Source organism: Aethalodelphis obliquidens, unplaced genomic scaffold (assembly GCF_003676395.1).
Source record: "Aethalodelphis obliquidens isolate GAN/ISIS:26980383/991018 unplaced genomic scaffold, ASM367639v1 scaffold46, whole genome shotgun sequence".
NCBI classification, from domain to species: Eukaryota; Metazoa; Chordata; class Mammalia; order Artiodactyla; family Delphinidae; genus Aethalodelphis; species Aethalodelphis obliquidens.
Window position 1 is genome coordinate 16184985 of NW_020837990.1, and position 27453 is coordinate 16212437.

The window sequence follows — 27453 nt, forward strand, 5'->3', positions numbered from 1 at the left end:
TATTTAATATTAATTAATTAACACTAGAGAATGTAATTCCTGGTAAAATCTTTTCAATCAGATTATATATGCACAAAACATCCATTTCAAACTGTCAAGAAAAATGAGTAATATTGACATATTTGGATATTATGGTCAGTTATATGCTAACAAAGTGAGAATGGAGGCAATTATGTAGATACTCCAGTTTCCAGAAAAAGTCGTCTGCTTTGCTTGATAATTTAGCAAAATACCAATCTGGTAGTTTAACAAGTAACCATATTGCTCTGAATCAAATACCTTACAAAATAGTGTTAGCATGGGTTTATAACTTTTTAAAATGCTTTCATCACATCATTCTGTTGTTAATGTCGGTATTTATCCTGAAATGACACCCAATCTGTTCTTAGTTCTTTGGCATGTATGAAGTCAGCAGAAGCACTCTTTCTTGGGTTTTACTGCTTCCTCAGAAGAATGCACAGTATTTGGAACGAAACCACTTCTAACCCCTTCCCAGCCATCCTGAATACAAATTTCTCCCCTTTTAATAAGCTCATATATGTCTCTTGTCAAGATAGTGAAGGATTCCTCAACATTTGTAGCATCTTTTGCTGAGGTTTCTATATACTTCATACCACAGTCTGCTGACAGTCTTTCAGCTTCTTCCCTTGTAACTTGACGTTGTGAAGCTAAATCACATTTATGTCCCACTAGCAGAAATACAATCTGAAATGGCTGTACATGCATTTTTGCTTCTTCTAGCCAATCTTTCACATGTTCAAAAGATCGTCGGTTAGTAATGTCAAATACTAAAAATCCACCAACCGAGTTGCGGTAATAAGATCGAGTTATTGATCTGAAAAATAAATAGAAAAAAAGGTTGTAATTAATGTGATTTAACTAGAGTTTATAAGTCAAATATGAAGTGTCAAAGTGAACAAAAAAATTCTATGAAACTAATATGCAAGCCAGTTTCATCCACTGACATTAGATATTTAAAAATAGACAAATAAGCACTTACATGTCATCTCACACTCAGAATTACTTGTTTTTATTTTAAAATATCTGATAGAATAATTATTACATTACTGTGGTTAAAAGTAGGCACACAAAAAGATTTGGTGTGGGGCAGAGGTTACACAGCAGACCAGATCTTAAGAATCTCTCCCTATCATTTAAATCAACAGGCTCCTCTTTATGTCAGTTAAGGAAGAAGAAACAAGGGCAAACTTGTTATATCAGTTACAGGTTTCGTCCTGGGCTATACCTATTCAAGAAACAGGAAATTGTTCAGACGTGGGATATGAATCTGAGATGTGCGTACTTAGGATTGTTTACCTCTACCGATCTAGGCTCTTCTGATCAAGGTTCCTGTTGGGTAGCCCCTCTCCCATGGCTATGGCTTTCACCAGGTTCTGGCAATCTCATTTCCTTTCCTTGCCCCATCTGGCCAGGTCGTTAATGGCTTCCCACTGTTGCTATTACTGAATGCATCACCATCCTTTATTGGTGCCCTTGACCTTGCCCGCATTTCTGGAAAGTCACTACATTAAACTCTTTTCAGTTAACCTTTCAAGTGTGCCATTTGTTTCCTGACTGAATCATGAGGCAAGGGGCCAAGGCTATACTGTTTTATATTTTTGCCTTTACATATGTTGTCTTCTCTACCTAGAATGTCTTCTACCCTTTTTTTTTTGCCAGCAAACTCCTATTTCTTCTTTGAGTCAGTTCAAAAATCCTGTCATATAAGAAGCCTTCCCTGTCACTGTCTTCTCCCCCTCTACCTCTCTTAGGCACTTCTCTCTCTTATAATTCCATTGAACCTTTGGCATACCGCCATTATATCAATTTTCATAATGTGCTGATTGGGTTTGTTGGTATGTCTCCTACTCAATTCAAAGCTCCTTTAGGGTTAAACATATTCTATGTATCTAAGAACTTCCTGGCAAATGATGGATGTAATTTAATATTTGCTATATTGGATTAATTAATCTTATCAGAGAGGGAAAGTGTTAAATGTTGTATTAGCCAGAAATCACATATGTGTCTCAGCTTCCAAGTTGTCAGTGATCTTGTTTTTTTTGGTCACGCCGCGTGGCTTGCGGGGTCTTAGTTTCCTGACCAGGGATCAAACCCGGGGCCCCCTGCAGTGGAATTGCAGAGTCCTAACCAGTGGACCGCCAGGGAATTATCCCAAGTTGTCAGTGATCTTAAGCATTGAGATCATCCTTAAGCAAGTTCATCTGTTACTTGCCTGAGGCACCAAAGATCTTTGTGTAGGGCCAGTGTGTTATTTGGTACTCTCCAACTTTTACATACCTTCTTTATCCTTATTGCTGAAATCACAGCTCAGTTTAGTTACCTGATACCACACGTACTACTTGTTGAAGAAAGTTTCCATATCTCCTGCTTCCCCTTCTCCTCAGAATTCATGGTAGAGAGGTTCTCAAGCGACTACTTAAAAAAACAACCTCTCTCAAGGACTACTGTACCGTACAGTTGTTGACAGTAAGAAAAAATCTCCCACTATCACTGGCAGGCTACAAATAATGCAGTTCATTTAAGTTGTTGCTGTTTTTTTAATTTTGAGGGATAATTGATTTGTTATTGTTTTGCTACTCATCTATATATGTGTGAATTTAGACAGATGTGCAGTGTCTTAAGAGAAACCTAATTAAGGCTGTTATTAGACTGAAAGCTTTCATTTACTCAGCACCAAGTCTGCATTACCACCCACCCCCTGCAATTAATTTACCATTAGTATAATTTAAAACAACATGCTTTTGTGTTTAAAAATTCAACATTGAAATGTTTGTCTATTAGGCAGAGGCATGTAGGAAATACCATATTTTCTAGCACTTTGTATTTAATTTTGAAAACATATTTGGAACACAGTTGCCAAATCATTCTATAGAATAAAATTATAGCAAAGTATATGTAACATATTCTATAAAACAGCCCTTATTAATAATCGGAATAAAAGGTCTTAATAGGACATCTGCCTTTTTCTATATAATAATTTGATCTCCAGTTTGTGTCTGGATATTAGATTTAGAATTCTGATAATGGTTAGCCTTCAGATTCATAATTAGTTGTCCTAAAAGGCAGGGTTTCCCCTAAAACAACTGGGCATCCCTGCTGTCAGTTATTTAGGGGAAGAGACAGGCCTTCAAGACTGAAAAATGGAACTTGAAAGGCAGGTCTTACAGAGATGATGAGGGAACATCTATCTTTCTCTGGAACTTCCTCTCTTGGGTCGAGACACTTAGGTCTTCAGAAGGTCTTGAAGGTATTTTAAGGAGGCAGGGAACAGACCCTAAAAGAACAAGGTAGATAGGCCTCCCTGTAAAGAATCCAAGAGTTGCAAAGAATGATGAGTAACAATTCTTTATAAGCAACAACATCTTTTGCATGTTATTTTATATCTATTTCCTTCTGGGCTTTGAAAGTCTCACTGAATGAATAAATGATTTAAAGAAAGCCTGGGAAAAGTTCCACTGGACAATTACAGGTGTGACATTTTAGAATACAGACATGTCCTCTTTGTCATGAGCTATTACACTGTTGAGAAATGGTTCTTGGCTTAAAACCTGGCTTTGAGACTAGACACCTGAACATCATCTGAGTGCTCATCAAGAAATATGTTCTCTGATTCACCAGGCGGGAACTTTGTCATCAAGCAGAAGTCATATATATAGGCAGGAATAGGGGTGGGACCTGAGGGGACCCAGAGTAACAAGGCTCACACACCCAGCATATCTACTTCTGCAGCACCCTCACAACCTATGGCCTTATGTGGATTTCCCTATAGTTAAAGGGGAAAAAAAATTCAAGTCTGCCTTACAGATGGCTCTAAATAATATGCTGGCATCAGTCTACTCCACTCAATAGTGGAAAAGAGAAATCCTTCCATTTGTGGAACTTTTAGTGGTACTTTTTCCAGAGGAAGAGATGGCAAGATGAAGGTTAAGGATCTACACCAATACACGAGCAGAGGCTAAGGGTTTGGAATGTTGGAAAAAACAAAATCAGAAGACTGATACTAAGGAGGTTTGGCATGTGTAGGTGGGTCTTGAGTATGCAAATACTGTATCCTATGTGAATACTCACCAAAAGCCCCCTGTTTGAAAGAGTTCCTAATAATTGGTGAAACAAAATGTTCTGTTCTATAGTCATCAGTCAGTATTTTTTCCCAGTTTAGACTCACAGTAATCATGGTAGGAGGCTGGGACTGGGCTGAGCAGAGACTTTCTCTTGCCTCAACCGTCACTGCTTAATACCCAATTTTCCAGCAGTTACTGACACCTTGGATATGGTACCTTACTCTGGGAAAACCATCACAGAGGAGACACTGATATGTCCTCACTGTAATAGACATTTAACGTGGACTCAAGCCATGCTAGCACCACCATCCATGAACTTATGGAATACCTTATACAAAGTCATGGTATCCCACACTTTGCTATAGACCAAAGGTTTCAGTTAACAGAGGAAGAAATGGGCTGATGCCATAGGATTTGTTGATCTTATGTCACTATCACCTAGAGGCATATACCTATAAAACTGTGGAAAGGGTTATTAAGATTCAGTTATGTTAACAGATACACACACACACACATATATATAATATATAAACAACAAGGACCTACTGTATAGCACAGGGAACTATATTCAATATGTATTACAATAACCTCTAATGGAAAAGAATCTGAAAAAGAATATATACATATATATAAAACTGAATCACCTTGCTGTACTCCTGAAACTAACACAACATTGTAAATCAACTATACTTCAATTAAAAAAAAAAAGATTTAGTTATGCTCATGTCCAGGAGTTGACACCCTGTAAGATTTTAGCATGATTCTTCAGGATGTATACGTTCTAAGCTAGTGAGTAATACAGTAGGTGGTGTTTTTTTCCCCATGAATAGATGCTCTGGTATGGGAAACAAAGGGTAAAAGTGGGGTGATGGTACCTCTTGCAATTACACTTAATGAGTCACTAAAATTTTTTGTTGCTTCTAATTCCTGTGACTCTGCTGATATAAAGGTTTTAGTATCCAAGGGAGAAATGCTTTCACTAGAGAACCTCGTGATGCTTCTATTGAATTAGTAGCTGAGACTGCCAATTGTCCATTTGGGGCTTCTTATGGCAGTGGGTGAACAGGCAAAAAAGGGGCAACAGTATCAATGGGGACCACACTGGCCTCCTGCAGTCCTTGCTGCCCAGAACTTCTGGGATCTTTTGGTTCATTTCATGCCTGGTCCCTCCAGCTATCCTGTCAAGTCTCTGGCACGCAGACATGCTTCCAGTAACTTTCGTTTTTGATTAATGTCCTCAAGTTGGTTTTGTTGCTGGCAACCAAAGACCTGATTGATAGAGGCTACAGATATTTTGTAGGAAAAGAATGATACAAAACAAAGTCGCAAACATTTTATAAATTTCAACATAGCTTTATGAAGCCAAAATTCCTTCATTTAAAAAAATTGTGGTAAAAAACAGATGAGATTTACCCTCTGAACAATTTTTAAGTATACAGTATTATTAACTATAAGCACAATGTTGTACCACAGATCTCTAGAACTTTTTCATTCTGCATGACTGATACTCCCATTCCCATTGATCAGCAACTCATTTCCTACCCTCCCCCCAGCCCCAAGCAGCCACCATTCTACTTTCTGCTTCTGAGTCTGACTACTGTAGTTACCTCATATAAGTGAAATCATGCAGTATTTGCCCCTCTGTGATCGGCTTATTTTGTTGCAGGAAAATGGGGAGCGAGAGGACAGTCCTGTCCCAGGTCTCAGGTGAGTCCCTGGGACAGGCCACCACGTAAGGGTCCTTGGCTTTGTGCAGGAAAGAATTCAAGAGCGAGCCATAGTAAAGTGAAAGCAAGTTTATTCTGGGAGATACACACTATATAGGCAGAGTGTGGGCCATCTCAAAAGGCACAAGGCCCTGAAATATGGAGTGGTTAGTTTTTATGGGTTGGGTAATTGCATAGCCTAACGAGTGGTAGGATTATTCCAACTCTTTTGGGGAAGCGGCAGGGATTTCCAAGAATTGGACCACTGCCCACTTTTTGGCCTTTTATGGTCAGCCTCGGAACTGTCATGGCACCTGTGGGTGTGTTGTTTAGCATGCTAAGGCATTACAATGAGCATATAATGAGGCTCAAGGTCTACTGGAAGTCAAATCTTCTGCCATCTTGGGCCTAGGTTGGATCTAGCCAGTTTATGTTGTATAGTCAATGTCATTCTTTTAAAGGTTGTGATCTTTAAAGTGTGTGCCCACTTCCCTCCTGTCTCAATTTCACTTAGCATAACATCCCCAAGATTCATCCATGTTGTAGCATATGACAGGATTTCCTTCTTTTTTTATGGCTGAATAATTTTCAACTGTATGTATATAACACATTTTCTTTATCCATTCATCTCAAAGTTTATTCTTACATGTATATTCGCTTTAGAATAGAAAAGAAAAATGGTTGCCTTGTTTATGTAAACATTTTAAACTGTTTAATTTTTCTAATTTTTTTTCCTGAAATAATATATAGACAAGTGAAATTGAGAGCACTGAATTGGCTTACATTTTATAAAGAATTACTTAATATATGGGCAATGCAACCAAAAAATGTGAATGAGATCTTAGATGTTATTATTATGAACTTTATAGGATGTGCACTGCTCTCTTAAAAAAGCAACAAAACATAGAGAACTTGCTGACTTACCTGGGTAAAATGAGCCAGATGGTCCACTGGAAATGCCCTTCTTGTGGCTTTGCCAATTGCCAAATAGGTATTTAGAAGATGGAAGTACTTTGATGACAAAGGCTGCTGGCAGCAAGCAGCCTATGAATGCATTAGCCTTATGAGTGCCTTTTTTCACCATGACATTACATTCCTACTGCCCTTCTGGGAATAGTCACTGTGTTGATGCTTTATTTACCTGCTTCACTTGCCTTGTAATCCGGGCCCTTAGAACTGCTTTCGAGAAACTAAAACACAAGTCTCCCCGCTCCTTGTATTATTACTGACTCTAACAGTCCCTGCCTTTGCCTTCTAAAACTTCGGGCTTATAACTTAGAATATCTTTTTTCATACATACAAACATTAAAATTCTCTATGTGTAATTCCAGCGTCTTTCCATCAAAAATCAAGTCTGTGGTTGTGGAGGCTATATGTAATACTGACAGGACCTAATGGCTGTATTCTGTCTTTGAATACGTGAATCAATTCCCCTGTGACCATCTTTCATTTTTCTTTTACCACAGGTCATCATTATATGATAGTGAGGCCTTGTTATCACCCCCAGCATGCTCTATTCACCTTTTATCTTCTATTTTCCTCTATAGTTAACACATTCTAATGTCCTATATAATTTTTCCAAATTATTTGGTTATAGCCCATCTCCCCCCATTAGAAGATAAGCTCCATGAGAGCAAGAATTTTTGTCACTTTTTTCGGAACGCTGTATCCCTAGTGTCTAAAACAGAATTGGGCATGCATGAGGCCTACTGAGAGTTGTAAATAAATAAACAACTGAATTAATAAGTTCAGACTCTGTAAGACTGTACCCAGGCAGCATGCAAATGCTAAGCAAATGGGAGAATAACAGAGGGAAATACAAAAAAGCTTATCTCCTTTGGATATTTATAGTAGGGATTCATGAAATGGGCTAAATAACAAAAAGAGAAGTGGGCTGAATAACAGTGCACACTGTAAATATAAAGGTGAAACCATCGACTTTTTCTAAAGAACTACTGTATTTAAATTGGTAGTAATTCAAATTGTATTTTGTAGTGGATTCTGGAAGGCAGAACAAGTTAATGTGAAAATCCAAATAATTTAGAAATTAATGAGAAATGTTTCTAGCTTCACTATTTGTCTGTAAGATGATAATGAAGGATGCTTATTTGCTATTTGGTATGGTACCAGAAAATGTATAAAAGATTTTAGCACTTATTCTGACACTTTCTGGCATCCTTTTGCAGAACAAAAATGAGATGATGACCAGCTTCTCATGATTATTTTATTTTCCATACAACATAATATATTATGTGATTTAACATAATTAAAGAACATTTTTTCTTGGGTTATAATCCTCCTACCATTTTTGTGACTTATGTTTCCATACAACTTTCTCAATATTGCTTCATTTCATGTGATTTGTATATCTCTCCACATTTATAATTTATATTGGTGTTTATCCTTTTCTCATTTCATTCTATGTCTGAAATTATGCAGCTTTTATTTTCAAGTCATTTGAATAGACTGTCCTTCTTTTTCATTCTTTTTCTAAGTTTGTGTTTTCATCAAAGTTACCTGTGCACTTACCACACATTCTTATTTTTCCTATTCCCCAAACTTGCCAAAACTGTACTGTTATATCATAATTTTAGGAAGATCATTTCTTGGCATTTGTGTTATTCTGACCATGTATACTTTTCAATGCTGAGCCCTGGAATAAATTGATTTCTTTTCCTTAGAGTTAATAATTATCTTGCATATTAATCAAGATAGGCCAGGCCATGCTATAGTAAGAAACAACCCACCTCTTGATAGGAAGAACGTTAAAAAACCTGGGCTGTATTTTAAAACTACCACATGTGAGTTCTGCTCAAATTCACTAGTTAGAATTAGTCAAATGATTCTTAGTCAAGAGGGAAGGGAAATATATTCCTCCCGTGTGTCCAGAAGAAAAGAAGCATCAGATATGAGTTAGCACTCTCTACCACATCTTTTTATTCCTTTCTTTTTCTTTTTGCTGAATTTTCCAAGTAGTCCTTAATAACCTAACCCCAAACTCTGCCAGTTGCCATTTTTTAAAAAGTTCATTCCTGTTAGCTTTTCTGTCAATTTCATCTTCCTGAGGAGGTCTCTCTTACAATCTTCTGCCCTGCTCCAATCGGGCCTGGTTGTCCTTGGTATCTGTGGCAGAGAGAGCATCCTATGATCTCCCTTCACCATTTTCTTGGGCATTTCCTTTGCTTTTCTTCAGGGGTAAATCTCCTGTTCCTCAGAGCCCATGTCTTCATTCTTGGTTTATTCTTTTATGCACATTATGTGTTTGTCTGTGTCTGTGTGTGTGTATATAGAGCACATCCTCAAGTAGCTTCCTAAAAAAGATTCATGAGGGAAAACAAAAGATGCATGAGGTAATATTTTGAAGTCTTGCATGTTTTTATTCTGCTTTCACAGTTGAATGACAGTTTGGTCAGATATAAAATCCTTTCAGAATTTTGAAGTCTCTCCATTGCCTTCTAGCTTCAACTGTTGTTTTCGGGAAGGCTGAAGTCAATCTGATTCCAGATCTTTTTTATGTGACCTTTTATACATGTCCCTCCCCCACCCCACCCCAGAAGTTTGTAGGAACTTCTCTGTGGCCCCAGTGTTTAGAATTCCACGATGATGTCCCTTAGAATGTGTCTACTTTCATCTATTGTGCTGGACCCTTCCAATCTGAAAACTCAGGTCCCTCCCTACATCTAGGAAATTTTTTTGAATTGCTTCACTGATGATTTCTCCCCTCTGTTTTTTCTGCTCCATTTTTCTAGAATGCCTGTTACTTTTTTATTGAACCTTTTGGACTAGTCCTCTAATTTAAAAAATATATATATATTTCCTATTTTCTAAGTCTTTGTCTTTTTGTCCTACTTTTTGAGAGATTTCCCCAACTTTATATTGTTTTATTTTTTTCTATTGTGTTTCCAAAAGCTCTTTTGTTCTCAGAATATTCTTTTGAAAAAATAGTATCTTGTTCTTCTTTTATGATTTAAATACTTGCCCACTATCCCTCTGAGAAGATTAAGGACAGGGTTTTTTGGGGGGCATTGTTTTTTTAAACATTCCCTTCTCCCTTATTAACTTTGTTTTTCTGGTTGCTTTTGGTTTCTGTTTATTTTGGTCTCTAGGTTTCATGTTACAGATTTCCTAGTATTTCTTGTAATCTTTCATTGAGACTAAAAGCCTCACTCATAAGATGATCAGGCTGGATCATTTAGTTGAGGAAACTCTATGTTGGCCTCTTAAGTCTTTCTTCTTGGCCTGGTCAGATTTGTCAGAAATGATTTCACCAATGTCCTGTTTGAAGGGTGAAGGTCTGATTACTAGCATTCTGGGAGCTAAGATGGGGAAGAGGGCTAGACAGTCTTAGCATACAACATGCATACATTCACTTAAAGCCCTTACTTTTAATAAGGGACCCCAACCTCAATTATGCCTGATGCTTCCAGTAAGAGACTCTATGTTTAACTCTTTTCAAAGAATAAATTTCTAGTTTTTTGCTAATGTGGGGGGAGAGGAAGTCACCTGGTGTGTGGAATGGTGGAGGGGATGTGAGGATCCAGTCTTTCTTAAACAGACTGACAATCAATGATCCTTATTTTAGCATTCCCACTTCAGAAGTATCTGGTGTCACCATTTCCTGAATCTTTAGGGGATTCAATGATATATACTGGTTTGGTCTTTAGCTTTTTCCACCCCTAGCTTAGAAGCCCATTTTCTTTAATCTGCTAATTCATTTACCATTCCTCCATCTGCTTTCTTACTTCCAAAATTTTTTTGCTATTGTCTCCTTACCTATTCTCCTTGCTAGGATTTATGGTTAAAAAACAAAACTATTGTCACTTTAGTGAGGTTTCAGGAAAAAAAGCTAAAATAGGCAAAGGTGTTCAATCTGCTATCATTACTGGAAGTTACTTCTTTTTTAATTGTTATTATTTCCTATTGTTATTTCTCTTACTACTGACATATCCTTCATGTCCCAGCATCAAGGACCACGTTCTTTCTGATACATCCTCTGAAACTAGCCCTAACCCTACACACAGATGACAATTCCTCCCTTTGTTCTGCCACCAGAACTTATTTTAGTACTTACTAGCCTTTATTCCAATTATTTATTATCTTTCTTTGCTGTGAGTCTGTGAGAAAGATCTCTAATTGTCCCCCAGTGTCTATTCTCCCTGTCTTCCTTTAGTAATAGAACTCCATGAGTTTTAGCTTGTACATAGCAACTCATATAGAAACTATATTCCCCAGCTTTCTTACAGTTAGTTTTGGCATATCACTAAGTTTGGATCGATGGGACATGATAAGTTATGTGTGCAGTCTGACGTTCATCTGCTTGAAGACGCCATTTGCCCTAGGCTTCCTCTTTCTCCTTCTTGCTTGTTAGGAAATGGCAATGACTAGAAAACCCTGGAAACTGATGTTGAGGCACAGCCACCTGGATAGTCCAGAACTGCTCACTCTGGACTATTAACATGGGGAGAGAGAAACAAAGTTCTGTATTATTTAAGGTAATATATTTGGTCAGTCTCTGTTATAGCAATATAGTCTGTACTCTACCCAGTATAGAGACAGCATGGACCTTGAATGTGAGACTATATCATATTTATTTTTATATCTATTTTTGCATCTAGTGCCTGGTATACAGTTAATCTAAACAAATGCATAGATTTCCACACATAAATCATAATCCTGATTGATTTCAGTTTCTCTAGAAAAAAAAGGAAAACTACTTCACAGTTCTTTTGTAACTTTACGACACCATAGGCAGTATTTGCTTGTAGCTTTGCCTAATACCCAACATCTCTCCTTGTCTAACAAGGCAAAAGACTTCATATAAATTTCTCCACTGCAGCGGGCTGGGTTCATTCCTGTTACTAAGTGTAGCAGTGTAGTCACTGAGTACTGCATGGAGGGGAGAATTGATTGTCATTGCAGCCACAAGTGTTTGCTGTCAGTTATCAGTACCGCTTCTATTGTGTAAAGCTATTTCTCCTTTTGTTTCTGAATATAGCCGAAAAATAATGGTTTGAGCAGACACAGTAATTAATTTGGATCTACAGAGATGGGAGTGGGGGTGGGGTTGTATGCAAACAGAATATTTTTCAGGATAGAAACTACACAATGTGCCAGTAAAACTCTTTTCAACCATGCCAGGAGGCCTGATGCAGCAGAAAGAGCACTGAACAGAGGAGTTAAGAGAATTAGGCTCTTATGCAAACCACTAACAAATGATAAGGCCTGGGGCAAGTCAAAGACTCTCTGGACATTAATTCTATCATTTTACAAATGAGACTGTTGGGACTTCCCTGGTGGTCCAGTGGGTAAGACTGCAAGCTCCCGGACTTCCCTGGAGGCACAGTGGTTAAGAATCTGCCTGCCAATGTAGGGGATACAAGTTCAAGCCCTGGTCCGGGAAGATCCCACATGCTGCCGAGTAACTAAGCCTGTGCGCCACAACTATAGAGCCTGCACTCTAGAGTGCGTGAGCCGCAACTACTGAGCCTGCGTGCCACAACTACTGAAGCCCTCGTGCCTAGAGCCTGTGCTCTGCAACAAGAGAAGCCACTGCAATAAGAAGCCCGCACACCACAACAAAGAATAGCCCCCATCACCGCAACTAGAGAACGCCCACATGCAGCAATGAAGACCCAGCACAGCCAAGTATAAAACAAATAAATAAATTTATTAAAAAAAAAAAAACTCCATGCTCCCAATGCAGGGGGCTGGGGTTCAATCTCTGGTCAGGGAACTAGATCCTGCATGCATGCCGCAACTAAGAATTCGCATGCTGCAACTAAGAGTTTGCATGCTGCAACTAAGAAGTCTGCATGCGACAACTAAGATGCACATGCTGCAACTAAGAAGTCCGCATGCTGCAACTAAGAAGTCCACATGCTGCAACTAAGAAGTCCGCATGCTGCAACTAAGAAGTCCACATGCTGCAACTAAGAAGTCCACATGCCACAACTATGAAGCCCGCACACTACAACTAAGAAGTCCGCATCCTGCAAATAGGAGTCCGCATGCCGAAACTAAGAAGCCCACATGCCCCAACGAAGATCCTGTGTGCCGCAACTAAGACCCAGTGCAGCCAAAGTAAATAAATAAATAAATACATTTTTTTTTTTAAAAAAAGGGGGACTGTTGTACCAGATCCATCCATCTGTTTCTTCCCAGTCCTATGGTTGTACCAAAATGGCCAGAATGTTGATCTCTGTAGCTTCTTTCATGTGTCTTCTCCCCCCTCACTTTCTTGGATTCTGTTTTCAATTCATCTCTCACTAATTTTCCTCACCTCCAATAGTCCTCTCCTATACAATTAGTTATACCTTCTCTTCCACTTTTAATTCTCTTTTTAGAGTCTGTCCATCTGTCCTATCATATATGTCTTAAACTTCACCTCATATTTGCTTCATTAACTTTTGATTTCCTAATCCCATAGCCTTTCTGTAGCCCTTAAAACAAGTACTAATGATATTGCATGATCTGTGTAAAACTGTGACAAGTGCCTAGAAGTTAGGCAAGAGGAGAAACCTTTTAATTTTGAATGAGGGGACAAAAACCAAGGGATTCTCTAGAGTCTATTGATCTGATTAGATCTTGCTCTAAAATATAGTAACCAAGTGTTTTAAAAGGGAGACCTGACGGAGTCATTCAGAAGCACCAGCAAAAGAGACAGAGAATCATATGAGAGAAGAAACCATGAGAGGTTCTCAAATATACTCCTAAAATTTAAGGAATTGCCTACAATTTTTCTTTGAAGTATTGGCTCCTAAAGTGCTCTAATCTTTCCATCTGTTGGTTCCTAAAACACTCTATGTTAAAGGACTCTGGGTTGGGAAATACCATATCTGTCTTGGGTGTTTACAAAGTATATTAGGATATTAGTATATTAAAAGCTCTGAGAAATCTGGCGACAACCCAGCACTTCCAAAACTATTTGATCAAGGAAACTTTTACTCAAATTACACCTATTACTTTGAAAAATGCTACTTTGAAGAAAAATGATGGGCAATGCCTAGAATTTGAGAATCTATAATCTTTCTTTATAATGACTTCTGTAATAGCCAGGAAGTTCTTAGTATCTAACTCCCATTTGCAGTATTCTCTCTTGATCTCTTCTTAGAGAAGAGGGTTCAGTTTGGGCCACACACTATTCTTTTGTATTTCTGAGGCAGGAGTCTGTGATTAAGGCTGTTCTTCAGCCTTATCCATTTGAAGCCATATCCCACTAAGTCCTACGAGATGGAAATACATTTGGAAAGCCTAAAGAATCAGAAGAAAAACCACTTTTAACATTCCTAGTACAGGAAGATAATTTAAGCACAGATTTTGACCAATTATACAAAAAGCAGAGGAAAGAATAGGCATAGAGAAGGATAACATTTTGCCAAGAAAAGTCACTGATGAACTTTGGGGCGTGGCTTGATAAAGACCTTTCTCAGGTGACTCTGATGCACTCACTATACCAGTGAAGTAGAAATAAACCTACGAGAGAAGTCTCTGTTCCCTTACCTCAACATTTTTTTGGCACTGAGATATTTTTGATGGTTTCTTTATATCCTAGCTATTGATATCAGTGGATGGTCTTAAGGACTTACTGCCAGTAATAAAATAATTTTATTTAGCATATTGTTCCTAAATGAAAAATGAATTATCACCATAGGAAGGAAATAGAAAAAAACTTCAGTACGTTTTAAGAATGTTTAAAAGAACACTAAGATTCTAAACCAAAATAAAATAATATGCCAGCTAGCCATCGACATTTACTCAGTCATGCTTGTACACAGAACTACTATCTGTATTTTGAAACTCTTTCACAGCTTAAACTAAACATATACTTTTAAATTTAAAACATATTGGACCTCTGTTCTGGAACTCCTACAGGTCAGAACAGTACTTCATTACACAAAGTGATTCTTTCCAGAAAACAATGGGTTTTAATAATATTTGTTTCTTGATAAGCTAGGTAGATTGTGTGGGGTAATAATTTTTAAATGAACTTCCCTGAATTATATATTGTCAGAATTGATTAAAAGTTACTGACATTTGGAGGCAGCTATATTAGTATCATAAAGTACAGGCTTTGTAGGTATTTCACTTTAGAAAGAATAACAATATCTTAAAAAGTAAAATCTGATGTTCTCTGGTGTGTGTGTGTGTGTATACCTCAGTATTAGTTGAGTGGTTCACCTTTCTTTTTTTTTTTTTTTTTTTGCGGTACGCGGGCCTCTCACCGTTGTGGCCTCTCCCATTGCGGAGCACAGGCTCCGGACGCGCAGGCTCAGCGGCCATGGCTCACGGGCCTAGCCGCTCCGCGGCATCTTCCCGGACCGGGGTTCTGCATCGGCAGGCGGACTCTCAACCACTGCGCCACCAGGGAAGCCCCACCTTTCTTTTTCACTGCTTGACAGAGCAGACTGATAGAATGCAGATTCCCTTCTAACTCAGCTAGGATAAGAATAACTGGCTCTTAAAACACCAAGATAAACATTCTCAGATCATTCCAAGAAGTTGCTCTTTAAACTTTAACGTGGCTATGGAGGCTAAGTTGTTAAGAAATCTTTGTATGCTAACCAAACTGACTGACAATGGCTAGAAATTTCTTCTCTCTCTCTCTCAGACTGAGCAAAGCACTTATCTTCATGTGAAAACTTTACTGAGTGATTCATGTACTAGCAACATTATCTCTAATTTTTTTTTCTAGCCCTTTCTTTGAAAGCTAAATGTGGAGCCAATGTGTCAGAATAGGTGGTCATCAATGCAGCATGATGAGAGGAAACTCCAACACCCATCAGCCATAGATCCATAACTCTGCCAACAGGGAAATGTTACTTCTAGATGAGGTGTTACCTCCTAGGTGGTCATCCTCTTTTAGAATAGAAATACTCCTGTCAGAACCCTTATTAAGTTTTAATAATTTTGTGTCTCTTGGTCATCTAGCTACTTCTCTCTCTGAAGCTAAGATGGAGTAGTAAGGGATGGCTTTTCGACTGAGATGTGAGGGAAAATAGAAGTGAAGGATAGGTCAAGGTCCTACTATCCAAAAACAGAAGGAAAGAAAAGTAGGAAAGCCCCAAAGTCCCCAAGAATGAGTTTTACCTACTTTACAATGTTGCCTGCTGCTGGCCTAGGGCCTTCAAACATTGGAGTACAATATTTAGTCTACTATATTTACAATATTTAGTTACTAAATTGTCAGAATGTATAATCACCTTCATATAGCAATATGTCATTGAGGCTGTGGCTATACATGCAAAATCAATTGATTCATTGAAGAAAAAAGAAATTAAGAAAAATAGTCACAGGTTTTTGAAATTACTGGCTAGCTTCTTAACTGTACTGACTATACAATCACTCAAAATGGTCTGAATGCTCTGAGTGGACAGTGAAAATAACTTTTATCATATAAAAATACATTTGGCTACACAGGTCATTCTTCCACATTCTGCTACACTTGTTAGAAATGATGCTGGCTCCTTCTTACATACAGTTTTACTCTGAAACTCCATAAAGTAGACACTTTTTGGGGTGACTGCTCACTTCCTTCTTCTGTGACTTTCTCTTTCCCAAAAAGTAGACCCTTACAGATTCATTTGCATTGGATGACCCATAATGCATACCTGGGATATTTGTATTATAATCCCTTTGTGTTTTATGTATACATTATCTTAATAACTGGACCCTGGGGGAGCTGATTCACTGGCCAATCAAATAGCCAATGAGAATTTTTCTTTCAAGAATTTGAATAAGAGGCTCAGAGACTGAGACAGTTGGCAGCTGACAGCATTGGATAATGGAAATAGACTAGAGAGAAAATCCACAAACTCTTGTTATTAGAGCTTCCATATTTTCAGACACTTGTATGTTCAGTGAGATTTTTGTCTCTCATGAGACCTGTATCATTTATAATTTATGTCTTATATCCAAACTAATTTGGTTATATTTCTGTTACTTAAAACACAAATAATTTTAACCAAGACAGTATATTATCAGATTACTCAATACAAATATAGTCTAGCTTTCTATTGTTTCTAATAACTTGGAACTTCAGTAGACTGCAATGATTATGGGACTTAGTTGTGGACAATCTCTGCTCTGTTACCTATGCAATATGAACCCACCAATCCACTATCAGAAAATCTTTTTCTATTGAAGATCATTAACCACAGTAAGGAGAGTGGGGATCAAGTAAGGGTCCTTTTAAAAAAAACAAAAAACAAAACCTATTTAGTTTAGGAATCTTAAAAGATACCTTAAGGAGAAATATAAAATGTTCATGTTGCTTACTTCTAAAATTATGAACGGAGGACATAAATTAAACCAGTTTTAAACATTTACTTCATATGAATGTTTTGAAGGGGAAGAGAAGAAAACAGAGACAAAAGGGAGGCAGAGGGTAAATAAGGAGAATAAGTTAAAAAGAAATGAGAGCATACAAGACACATTAAAATAAAAAGGAAGGAGAGGGGCTTCTCTGGTGGCGCAGTCGTTGAGAGTCCGCCTGCCGATGTTAGGGGACACGGGTTCGTGCCCTGGTCCGGGAGGATCCCACATGCCGCGGAGCGGCTGGGCCCGTGAGCCATGGCCGCTGAGTCTGCGAGTCCGGAGCCTGTGCTCCGCAACGAGAGAGGCCACAACAGTGAGAGGCCCATGTACCCCAAAAAAAAAAAAAAAAAAAAAAAAAAGGAAGTAGAGGAAAAGACAGAAGGTGGGAGGAAACTATGAGTAGGGACTGATAGATGAAAGGGATAAAGGAAAAATATAAAGAAGTTTAAGAAAGGGTAAGACACATAAGGAAGAGAAAGATACACAGTAGAAGAGGAGCTAGAGGAAAAGAGATGAAGAAGCAGGCAGAGAGTTAGGGAGAGGCCCAGGATGTTAAGTGGTATTAGTTACAGGTCACCTTCAGATTTTTAGGGGGGCAGGGGAGGCTGTCCCTTTTATAGCAATTACTGCTTACAGCCCTTTAGCTGTAACCAGCCCATTAGCTGGTTAACTAATGTCTGCACGTTTTCCATTGCTCCAAACTTCAAAAGTTTAGTTGGTTCTGCTCAAAGAATGTGACTAAAGCAACTCATCAAGGGAGCTTTCCCCAAATTATACTACTAAGAACACTAGTTATCATAGATTTTCACGTTTTAAGAATAGCCCCTCAAATAAATGGTGGAAATGCTAGTTTAATCAAAGTTAAACAGGTTTCTTTGCTCAATACTTCTTGGAGTCTTTGATATGAATTTCTAAGAGAGAAATGGAATATAGGGATTTCCAAGCTTATTTGATTACAGAACCCATCCTTTAAAAAGAATCAGAAGGTATGAGTGCTCTGCAGAACACGCTTTGAGAAGAACTACACTAGGAGGACATTATTCTCTGAACTTTACAACCAGTGGCTGTAACTGTAATACCCCCAAGGCCAGACAACACGAAATAAAAAGGCCCAATCTGGCTTGAAGCTTCAGGTTTTCTATCCCTATAGCTAATGTTGCTTTTTCTTTATCTCATTTTATCTTCATATTGCTTTAAGTGCTTTTCATGGGAAAAATTCAAATTTTATATTCTTACATTCTTACATTTGCTCTCTATACTTCTAGCCTTATTTGCACTTATTTATCTTATTAATGCTGTTAAGCAATATTCTTGTTTCCTTTCCTGCTAAACTTCTTCCACTATGATGATTAAAAAATAAAAGTGGTGACAGCTAGTTTCCCCCCAGTGCCAAATCCATCTTCCCTTTTTCCTAGGCACATGGTAGCCCCGTGTAAGTGTGGCCTTGTAACTAATTTCTCTTCACTGAATTGAGAGCTGAAGTGATCTGCACCACATTGGCCTCATTTGCTTAGAAGAAACATTACTTGATTTAGATCTTTACTTTCCCCTCCCCTGGAAGTGGCACACAGTGTGCCTGCAACCCAGCTTTGTTCACACAGAAGAAGATAATGTCCTAGGGATGGCAGAAAACTAAGAGAGAAGGTACTTGAATGATGGCCTGGAGCAGGCCACTCCAACAACTTGTACTACTTACCTTGAGACTGTTACACAAGAGAGAAATAAACTATTGTTAATGAAGGCACTGTAATTTTAAGTATCCTTAATACAGCAATTTAACATTTATCCTGACTAAAACATAGTGTTAATAATAAAAACCTAACAATTGAGTGTTAAGTTACAATTTACAGATGCTCACATATTCATCATTTTTCTAAACCTTCTTCACTTTGATTTTGTTCCTTTTTATTTTTTGTAAGTAGTTATTGACTACTAGCATGTATTATCTGAACTTCGAAAGCTAAGGCTTTATTTGTCAATTATACCTCAATAAAGCTGGGTAAAAAAAAGATAACTAAGGCTACTTATGGTCATAATCATCAGCTCACTATTTTGTTGTTCTGTAACATATTTGTTTATGCTTTTAAGCTATATCCTGAACTGTCTAAAGTAGGTTTCTTTTTGTTAGTTTATATCTAATCACCAATAAACCTCCAAATGGAATGTTTTCCTCTAATTCCTAATGGTATAATTATAACTAATGACAGAACTATATATTCATGAACTATATAGTACCTTTCTATGAAACAAAAGTGCTTACTCAAAATAAGTATCTGTATTTTCTTAGAGGAAGGTACAGAATGATTTAACATTAATTGTTTTAAATGCAATTTTATGGAGAAACATTCTGCTAAATGAGAGAAAAGCAAGTATTTGGAGGCAGCTACTGAAATATGTATGTATTTAGGAATACATCTTTGGTAAAGAGCCAAGCAAAATAAAGTATGACTCATTGTCAGTAAACATTCCCTAAATGTCCTTGCATTATTATGAGAGAGTTACTGTCTGGTTTTAATAGTGTATATAAAATCAATTTACATTCTTCTTAAAGGCAATAAAAAAATGATGTATTTAACAGAAAAGGTCATTAAAATCTAACAAATTAATCATCCTTACTTTCTTGTCAATAAGTTTTTAAGGAAAGAATTTTAGACACAAGAAGATTTTACTACCTATGTTTCTTGTAGCTGCAATTATCAGTAGTTGCTAGAAGTTTAAGGTATAAAGAACACGTTTTTATTATTTTCACTTTAGAGGGTATAGCAAGAGCTATTAGTAAATGTTTTTTTCTGACCATGAAATATCTTAAAGTTCATCTCTGATTGAGATCACAGTGAATGAATTTGCAGTCTACCTTATAATGGTAAAACTGCAATGAATCTTAGAGATCATAATGACTCCGTTTTACAGATGAGGAATCAGAGTTTGAAAAAAAAATTTTTTTTTTTTTTTTTGGTACGTGGGCCTCTCACTGTTGTGGCCTCTCCCGTTGCGGAGCACAGGCTCCTGACGTGCAGGCTCAGCGGCCATGGCTCATGGGCGCAGCCGCTCCGCGACATGTGGGATCCTCCCGGACCGGGGCACGAACCCGTGTCCTCTGCATCGGCAGGCGGACTCTCAACCACTGCGCCACCAGGGAAGCCCTGAAAAATTATTTTAAAGGAGGCTTCTTGAAAAAAAATCTTCTTCATGGAATTCTAGGTATTGTACAATTCAAATCAATAACCTTTAACACTTCTCTAAAGGGCTGGCCTTACTATCTTTCCACTTTACACATTGTAAAACTATGGTATAAGCAAGCTAAGCAGTTCACTTATCTCTATGAATCAGTGTCATAGCTGGGAATGGAAGCCAAAACTTGAAAGTGTTGGAACATTCTCACAGAAGTAGACTCATCTCATTCAGAATGGATGCTGGCTGGGGTGAGGGGAAGCCATGTTTGGGAAATCCGGTCAGTAAGTACTCTATTTCACAAACAGACTACTTGCTGAAGACTACAAAATGCTTGCTTTAATGAGTTCCAGTTGATAATGCAACCTTAAAAAAGCCCCAAACACTACAATATATCAGGTCCCTACTTTCCTCTAAATTCCTTGAATCCTAGAAATTTAAAATGTGCTTCATATCTGGTTAAATCTTAAATATCTAGGAAATGCGTACAAGTTACGTTTAGTTTTGGATCCCTCCTTCTCTATGCAGAAAAGTATTTTCTGATCTATTATCACTCTGGAACATTAAGTACCTATTATAAATAAAATAAAGGAAAAGTTCCTAACAAATCTCAGTATGTACATCTCTCTTTTCTTCACCAAAGCACCAATGATGACAAACTTCTAAAGACAACTCAACCCTTAAAAACAACAAAAAACTCCTCTGCTGTGCCTGTGTCCCTGATGTTACATCTAGTTGCTGTACATGACACATTCCCACGGGTCCTGGCCCAGTATTTCTGATGACCACATTCGGTGCTGTGAGGTGTTCAGACCATTACCGCATTCATCATCTCCCTCTGAACGATGCCCAATGAGCTCATGCAGTAATCTGGGTTGGAGCACTGCTTGCTGTGAAGCTAAATGGATCAATCACGAATCTGGGAACGCTTCTATGCAGTTCTCCTGGGCCGCGTAGATGGGAAGCTGCTCCGTCAGGGGAGGAAAACGGGAGCTTGGAGGAGGGTGGTCAGGTCAGGGTGTGTACAGCGAGGGACACTGAGTTTGGGGAGAAGGCAGCAGGGGAGCCGAAGAGTTGGGGATAAAAATACTAGCAGGGGTAGAGGGCTGCGGAAGAGGGGGCTGGTGAGGGTGACCTGGGCTCAGGCGGGAAAAGGAAAGACAGAAAGGGGACGCAGGAAATGGGAGCCAAAGAAAGAAGTGAGAAACTGCGGAGGAGGAAGTCGTCCCTGGAAGAGGAGGGGCAAAGGGGAAGTGAGAATGGAGTGTTTGCACTTTCGAGAGGGAAGGGCCAGAGCTTCTCCCGACACTGGCCTGTGCGGCCGACGCTTGGGGAAGGTGCCCCAGGCGGATGGAGGGGGCAGCGCGGTCCCTGGGGTCCCGGCGCCGGCGGCCCTACCTGAACCGCTCCTGTCCCGCCGTGTCCCAGAGCTGCAGCTTGATCCTCTTGCCCGGCTCGATCTCCAGCAGGCGGGAGAAGAAGTCCACGCCGACAGTGGGGTCGCAGGCTGGGGAGCGCAGCCCGGGAAAGCGGCCCTGAGTGAAGCGGTGCAGGAGGCACGACTTGCCCACTGTGGAGTCCCCGATCACGATGAGGCGGAACTGGTAGATCCAGATGGTCTCCATCGCTCACGTGCCCAGCTGGCTCTAGGGCCGCCCCCCCCCCCCCCCCCCCCCCGGGGCAAGTAAGGCGGCGGGAACTGTCCCTTCAGCACCTCCCGGGCGCTCGCCTGCCGGCTTCCAGCATATTCCTGCGGCTTCGGCCGCCGCCTGGACCCCGCCCTCTCTGGAGGGAGAGGCGGGGCCCGGCAGGGCCAGGGGCGGGCCCTCGGGCCAGTGGGCGGAGCAGGGGCCGTGGTGAGGGGTGGGGGGAAATAGTCTAGTTGCTTGCGGACTCCCGCCCCCGACCTCTGTAAATCACTTTCCCCCAAAGCTCACTGGGCGCCGACGGGAAAGTGGGTGTGGTGAAAGGACGTGACAGCAGCAGCAACCAATGAAAGTGAAGCAAGGTCTCAACTCTTGGAGGGTCAGCCAATGAAAAGTGAGAATCATTTTCTTACGGGCGTCAGGGCGGGCTTGTCCGATTCCGGCTCTAATTTTGGAAAACGCGGGGGCCGTAACCTGGGTCACTGTGTGGTTTCCTCTTTTAAAGATTTAACCAGTTCTGTGACCACCGTTCTTTAACCAGATTTCTGTTGGCGGCTTTCTGCTCTCTAGCCTTGTTGATTGCCACCTCCAAGGCGTTCTAATGTGAAGGAGTTGAGAGCAGAATAGAAATATATTTGCAGAGAAAGTTCTGGATACTTCTAGCAAGGGCTTTGGCCATTGCTCCTGCCACCACCATTTCTTCCTCACAGCTTTCAGTACTACGGAAGAGTGAGAAAAATGCCAATCGCCGCCATTGTCTCTAGGGCCCTTCAGCGAGGGGAAGGAGAGTAAAGGAAATGAAATGTTGAGATGTTCATAAAACCTCCCTTTCTTCTCGGAAGGATGGGAGCTTCCGTCTCCGTTATACATGCCGGAAAAATCCTGAAGCGGTCTCTCCTTAGCTTATGCCTGGTCAGGGATCTGAATAAAGCACAGTTGAATTTTGGCGAGATCGACTCCTTTCTCATGCCTCTCTTCTGACTGGTTAATAGTGAGTTCAAGATTTGTCTTTTAAAAGTTAAACAGTTTTGGGCTTCTCTGGTGGCGCAGTGGTTGAGAGTTCCGCCTGCCGATGCAGGGGACATGGGTTCGTGCCCCGGTCCGGGAAGATCCTACATGCCACGGAGCGGCTGGGCCCGTGAGCCATGGCCGCTGAGCTTGCGCGTTCGGAGCCTGTGCTCTGCAACGGGAAAGGCCACAACAGTGAGAGGCTCGCGCACCGCAAAAAAAAAGAAAGAAAAAAAAAAGTTAAACAGTTTTAAAGTGTGTTTTTGCCAAAGTAGAATTTTAACAATTCCACTTTTTTTCATGCCCACATGCAAACTTACACTTTTGTTATTCATCCTTACTTCCTTTCTTGTTTTGGGGGAAGAGGTATTGTTTTGAAGGATGTGTTTAATCCCCTGACACCCATCTTTTTAAAACTTTTTTCTAACAGTGATCTTTATTTCATAACATTCATACCTCAAATCTCCTCCTTGCTAATAGTTTGTACTGCTCAGCCAGTGGACATACTCGAGTATCCACAATCCTGAAACTAAGCAAAACATCTCTCCATTATGCCTCTCCTTTAGATTTTTGCTTTTTCCATTATTTTCCTTTTCAAACATTAAAAAAGAACCCTCTATTCTCATTTCTAACCCACCAGTTAGTCTTCAGCCCTCTCCATGCCTAATACACCCCTGACATTGCTTTTGATAATGTTGCCAGGGACTTTCTAACTACCAAATCTGCTCCTTCCCTACCCCATCATCTATCTTTAGTTATTCTTCTTGACCTCTCAGTAGCTTTTGTTGATTAAACTCTTTGGATGAAAGCTGATTAGCTGACCCAACTCTTAAAACCACAGTCCTCTTTCTTCCAGTCCTCCTCCAGTTAGGAACGGCCAAATGACAGACTTCTCACCAACTCTACTAGAGTTGGTCAGAAACATTACTAGAAGTAGTGCTTCTAGTGAAGCTTCTGTTTTTCTGATAAGTGACCGGCTCTCTTATTGCCCATCACCTTGTCTCCTTTCTTTTTCCTTCCTACCTGGATGGTGTAACAACCATCTTGTGACCATAGAGGTGAAGACTAGATGCTAAAGATGGTGATAGGAGAGAGAGGAACAACCCGAGTCCCTGATGGACTTGATCTGTGGTACCAGCTCTGGACATCTTGTTGTTTGAGGCAAGTAAATCAGTACCTGCTTAAGTCACTGGTGATGGAATTTTCTATAAGTATAACCTAAATACTTTTATTTCTTAGTTTCTACAAAAGCATTCTCTCCTATTTTCCTGTTCTTTTTAACTTTCTTCACTGACTTCTCTTCCTGTGATCCATATCTTATATATTAAAGTTCTTAAGAGATCCGTAACTCTCCCCTTCTTTTCCTTCACTGTGAGCTGTTTCTCATGACCTTGTCTACTCCAGTTACTCCCTTACCCAAATCATATGTCCTCCATCCATATGATTTGGGTAAATTTGGGTAAATTTGAGTTTGCTCTGTATTCAAACTCATATTTCCAACTACCTCTCCTCTTAGGTGTTAGATACACATTTCAGACTCGACACAACTGTGTTGGTTAGGATTCTTTGAAAAAAGCTTTAGTTAGGGTGATGTAAAAGATGAGTGCACTTATCATAAGGATACAGAGGTATTTTCACAGAATCCACAGGCTGGGATGCAGCTGTTATCAGCTGGAACTGGGAAAGGGAAAGCTCTAAGGAACCCAGGCAGCATGTGTCTCTGTCTCTCTCATATTTCTTTCTTTCTGACATCTGCTTAGTCATTTTCTCTCTGCAAACCAGCTTTCCCTGCTGCTTAGTCCGTATGGAAGACTATAGTTGCTTCAGTTTCCAAGTTAGATATCTAGACACATATGGAAACCAATTTCCATTTTTCTGTAGACAACAATTTATTTGATCCAGTTCAGAAAAGGTGTTCATACCAAAGACATATGGCCAGGGGAACAGGAACATGCAGCAGGTCAATCGTTTTGGATAGGGCATGTGGGATATTAGCAGTCCTGGAGAAAAGATGGGTCAATGGCTTCCCTTTGTGTCAAAAATATATTCTTTATAATGTCCAATAATGAACTCAGTGGCTTTTTTTTTTTGATGTGGACCATTTTTAAAGTCTTTATTGAATTTGTTACAATATTGCTTCTGTTTTATGTTTTGGTTTTTTGGTGGTGAGGCATGTGGGATCTTAGCTCCCTGGCCAGGGATTGAACCTGCAACCCCTGCACTGGAAAGTGAAGTCTTAACCGCTGGACTGCCAGGGAAGTCCCTCAGTGGCTTTTTTTTTTTAATTAAAAAAATTTTTTTTATTGGAGTATAGTTGATTTACAATGCTGTTAGTTTCAGGTGTATAGCAAAGTGAGTCAGTTATACATATACACATATCCACTCTTTTTTGGATTCTTTTCCCTTACAGGGCATTATAGAGTACTGAGTAGAGGTGAACTCAGTGGCTTTCTTGCCATTTTCTTTCCCTGTGTTTTATAGTTTGGTTAATGGCATTAGTATCTATCACAGTTCCTTAGACATGTGAAAGCTTGTGGTGCTGAATCTGGAGGCTGGGGGTTGTGTTGTATAAAGGGGAGAGGTGGAATTGGTCTAAAGGTGGCAGAATAGAGAACTAATGATAATCTAAGAGATAGTATCCAGAGCAAAACTAAAATGGAAAAGAACTTAGGAAGGTCAACTGAAGCCTCTTAAAAGAAATGAGTAGAGGAGCAGATATAGCTATAAGGTAAGAGAATGAAAACTGGGGAATCCATCCCAAAGAAAGATGTGAATGAGAGGTCAGAAGTAAGGCTTGGTTAGATATCATTAGCCAAGGGAAAAGGCATGGGACTTTTTATAAGGTCCCTGACCTCAGGAGAGATCTAATGAGGACACTAAGGAAGTTTAGACACTACATTCAGTTGATTAAGACCCAGTAAAAGGGCTTCCCTGGTGGCACAGTGGTTGAGAATCTGTCTGCCAATGCAGGGGACATGGGTTCGAACCCTGGTCCGGGAAGATCCCACATGCCGCGGAGCAACAAAGCCCGTGTGCCACAACTACTGAGCCTGGGCTCTAGAGCCTGTGAGCCGCAACTACTGAAGCCTGTGCACCTAGAGCCCATGCGCTGCAACAAGAGAAGCCACCGCAATGAGAAGCCTGCGCACCACAACAAACAGTAGTCCCCGCTCGCTGCAACTAGAGAAAGCCCGTGCGCAGCAACGAAGACCCAACGCAACCAAAAATAAATAAATTAAATAAATAAATTTAAAAAAAAAGACCCAATAAAAGCTTCATCCAGCTTGGACTCTTCCTTCCCCTTTGGCGTATTCTGCCAATCATTAAATCTTGTGGCTTTTACTTCAACAATATCTTGTAGATTTATGACATTTCTGAACTTCCCACTATCACTGTCTTCATTCATTCTCTTATCACTTTAGACTATACTACTCAATAGCCTCTGTATTAGTTTCCTAGGCCTGCTGTAAAAATGTACCACAAAAGGAGTGGCCTAAAATAACAGAAATTTATTGGCTTATAGTTCTGGAGGCTAGAAGTCCAAAATCAAGGTATCAGTAGGGTTGGTTCCTTCTGAGGTCTGTGAGCAAGACTGTGTTCCATGCTTCTTTCTTAGCTTCTGGTGGTTTACTGGCAATCCTTGGAGTTACTTGGACTATAGATGTATCACTCCAGTTCTCCACCTTCACATGGCATTTTTCCTGTGTCTCTTCACATAGTCTTCCCTCTGTACATGTCTGTGCCTGTGTCCAAATTTCTCCTTTTTTATGAGGACACTAGTCATATTGAATTAGAGCCCACCTGAATGGCCTCATCTTAATTTGATCATCTGCAAAGACTGCTTTCAAATAAGGCACTTCTAAAGTACTGGAAGTTAGGACTTCACAACTTATCTTTTGGGGGGGCGGATACAATTCAACCCACAGCAGTCTCCTATTTTGTGTCTACATTGCTTCCAAAATTACTGTATTAAACACCTTTGATGACTCATTCATCCTAGGATAAAGTCTAAATACCTAATCATGTCATGTATGAACAATCATAATCTCTACATGACATGCTATTCATGTTATACTAGTTGTTTTTTTTTCATGCTATTGTCTCCTCTCCTTATATCTTTTTTCACTACATGAAAATATGTTCAGCAAATTTCTATTTATCTTCCAAGGCCCAGAGCAAGGCACCTTTGTAGTCTTTCTAAACCTTTTATGCCTTCAAGAGAATCAGTTTCTTTCTCATCTGTGTTCCTAAAGCAGGTACACAAAGCATACTCTGTACTTGTATGATATCTCATATCTTCTATAAAATATCTCATTGAATTATGGCTATTGGTTTGACTATTTCTTGCTAGATTGTAAGTTCCTTAAGACCAGAGGGACTTATTAATTCATTGTTATTTCCCCAGCACCCACACAACTAGCACATAGTAGTATTCTATAAATGCTCATTGAGTGAAAATTAATTGTTAACCATAATTCTCATGAACTTGAACTTCTATACATATGTAGTGTGCACACAATCTGATGA

The 27453-nt window shown here is 39.6% G+C and overlaps 1 protein-coding gene across 1 annotated transcript; it reads right to left on the bottom strand.

Annotated features, from left to right (window-relative positions):
• Nucleotides 1-7: 7 nt before the first annotated feature.
• RAB39A (RAB39A, member RAS oncogene family) lies at nucleotides 8-22070 on the bottom strand. The gene is made up of 2 exons (XM_027082408.1): nucleotides 21671-22070; nucleotides 8-835 (listed from the first exon to the last, which is right to left on the bottom strand). Exons 1-2 carry the CDS (start codon nucleotides 21895-21897, stop codon nucleotides 409-411), a joined length of 654 nt encoding a protein of 217 aa, XP_026938209.1. The 5' UTR covers nucleotides 21898-22070; the 3' UTR covers nucleotides 8-408.
• Between the last annotated feature and the right edge of the window lie 5383 nt (nucleotides 22071-27453).

What these genes read in the sequence shown, in the direction of transcription:
- RAB39A (XM_027082408.1), bottom strand. Translation starts at nt 21,897, where the DNA reads ATGGAGACCATCTGGATCTACCAGTTCCGCCTCATCGTGATCGGGGAC. An exon ending in GCGGGACAGGAGCGGTTCAG is followed by an intron (nt 836 to 21,670) that starts GTAGGGCCGCCG and finishes TTTATTTTTCAG; the next exon opens with ATCAATAACTCGATCTTATT.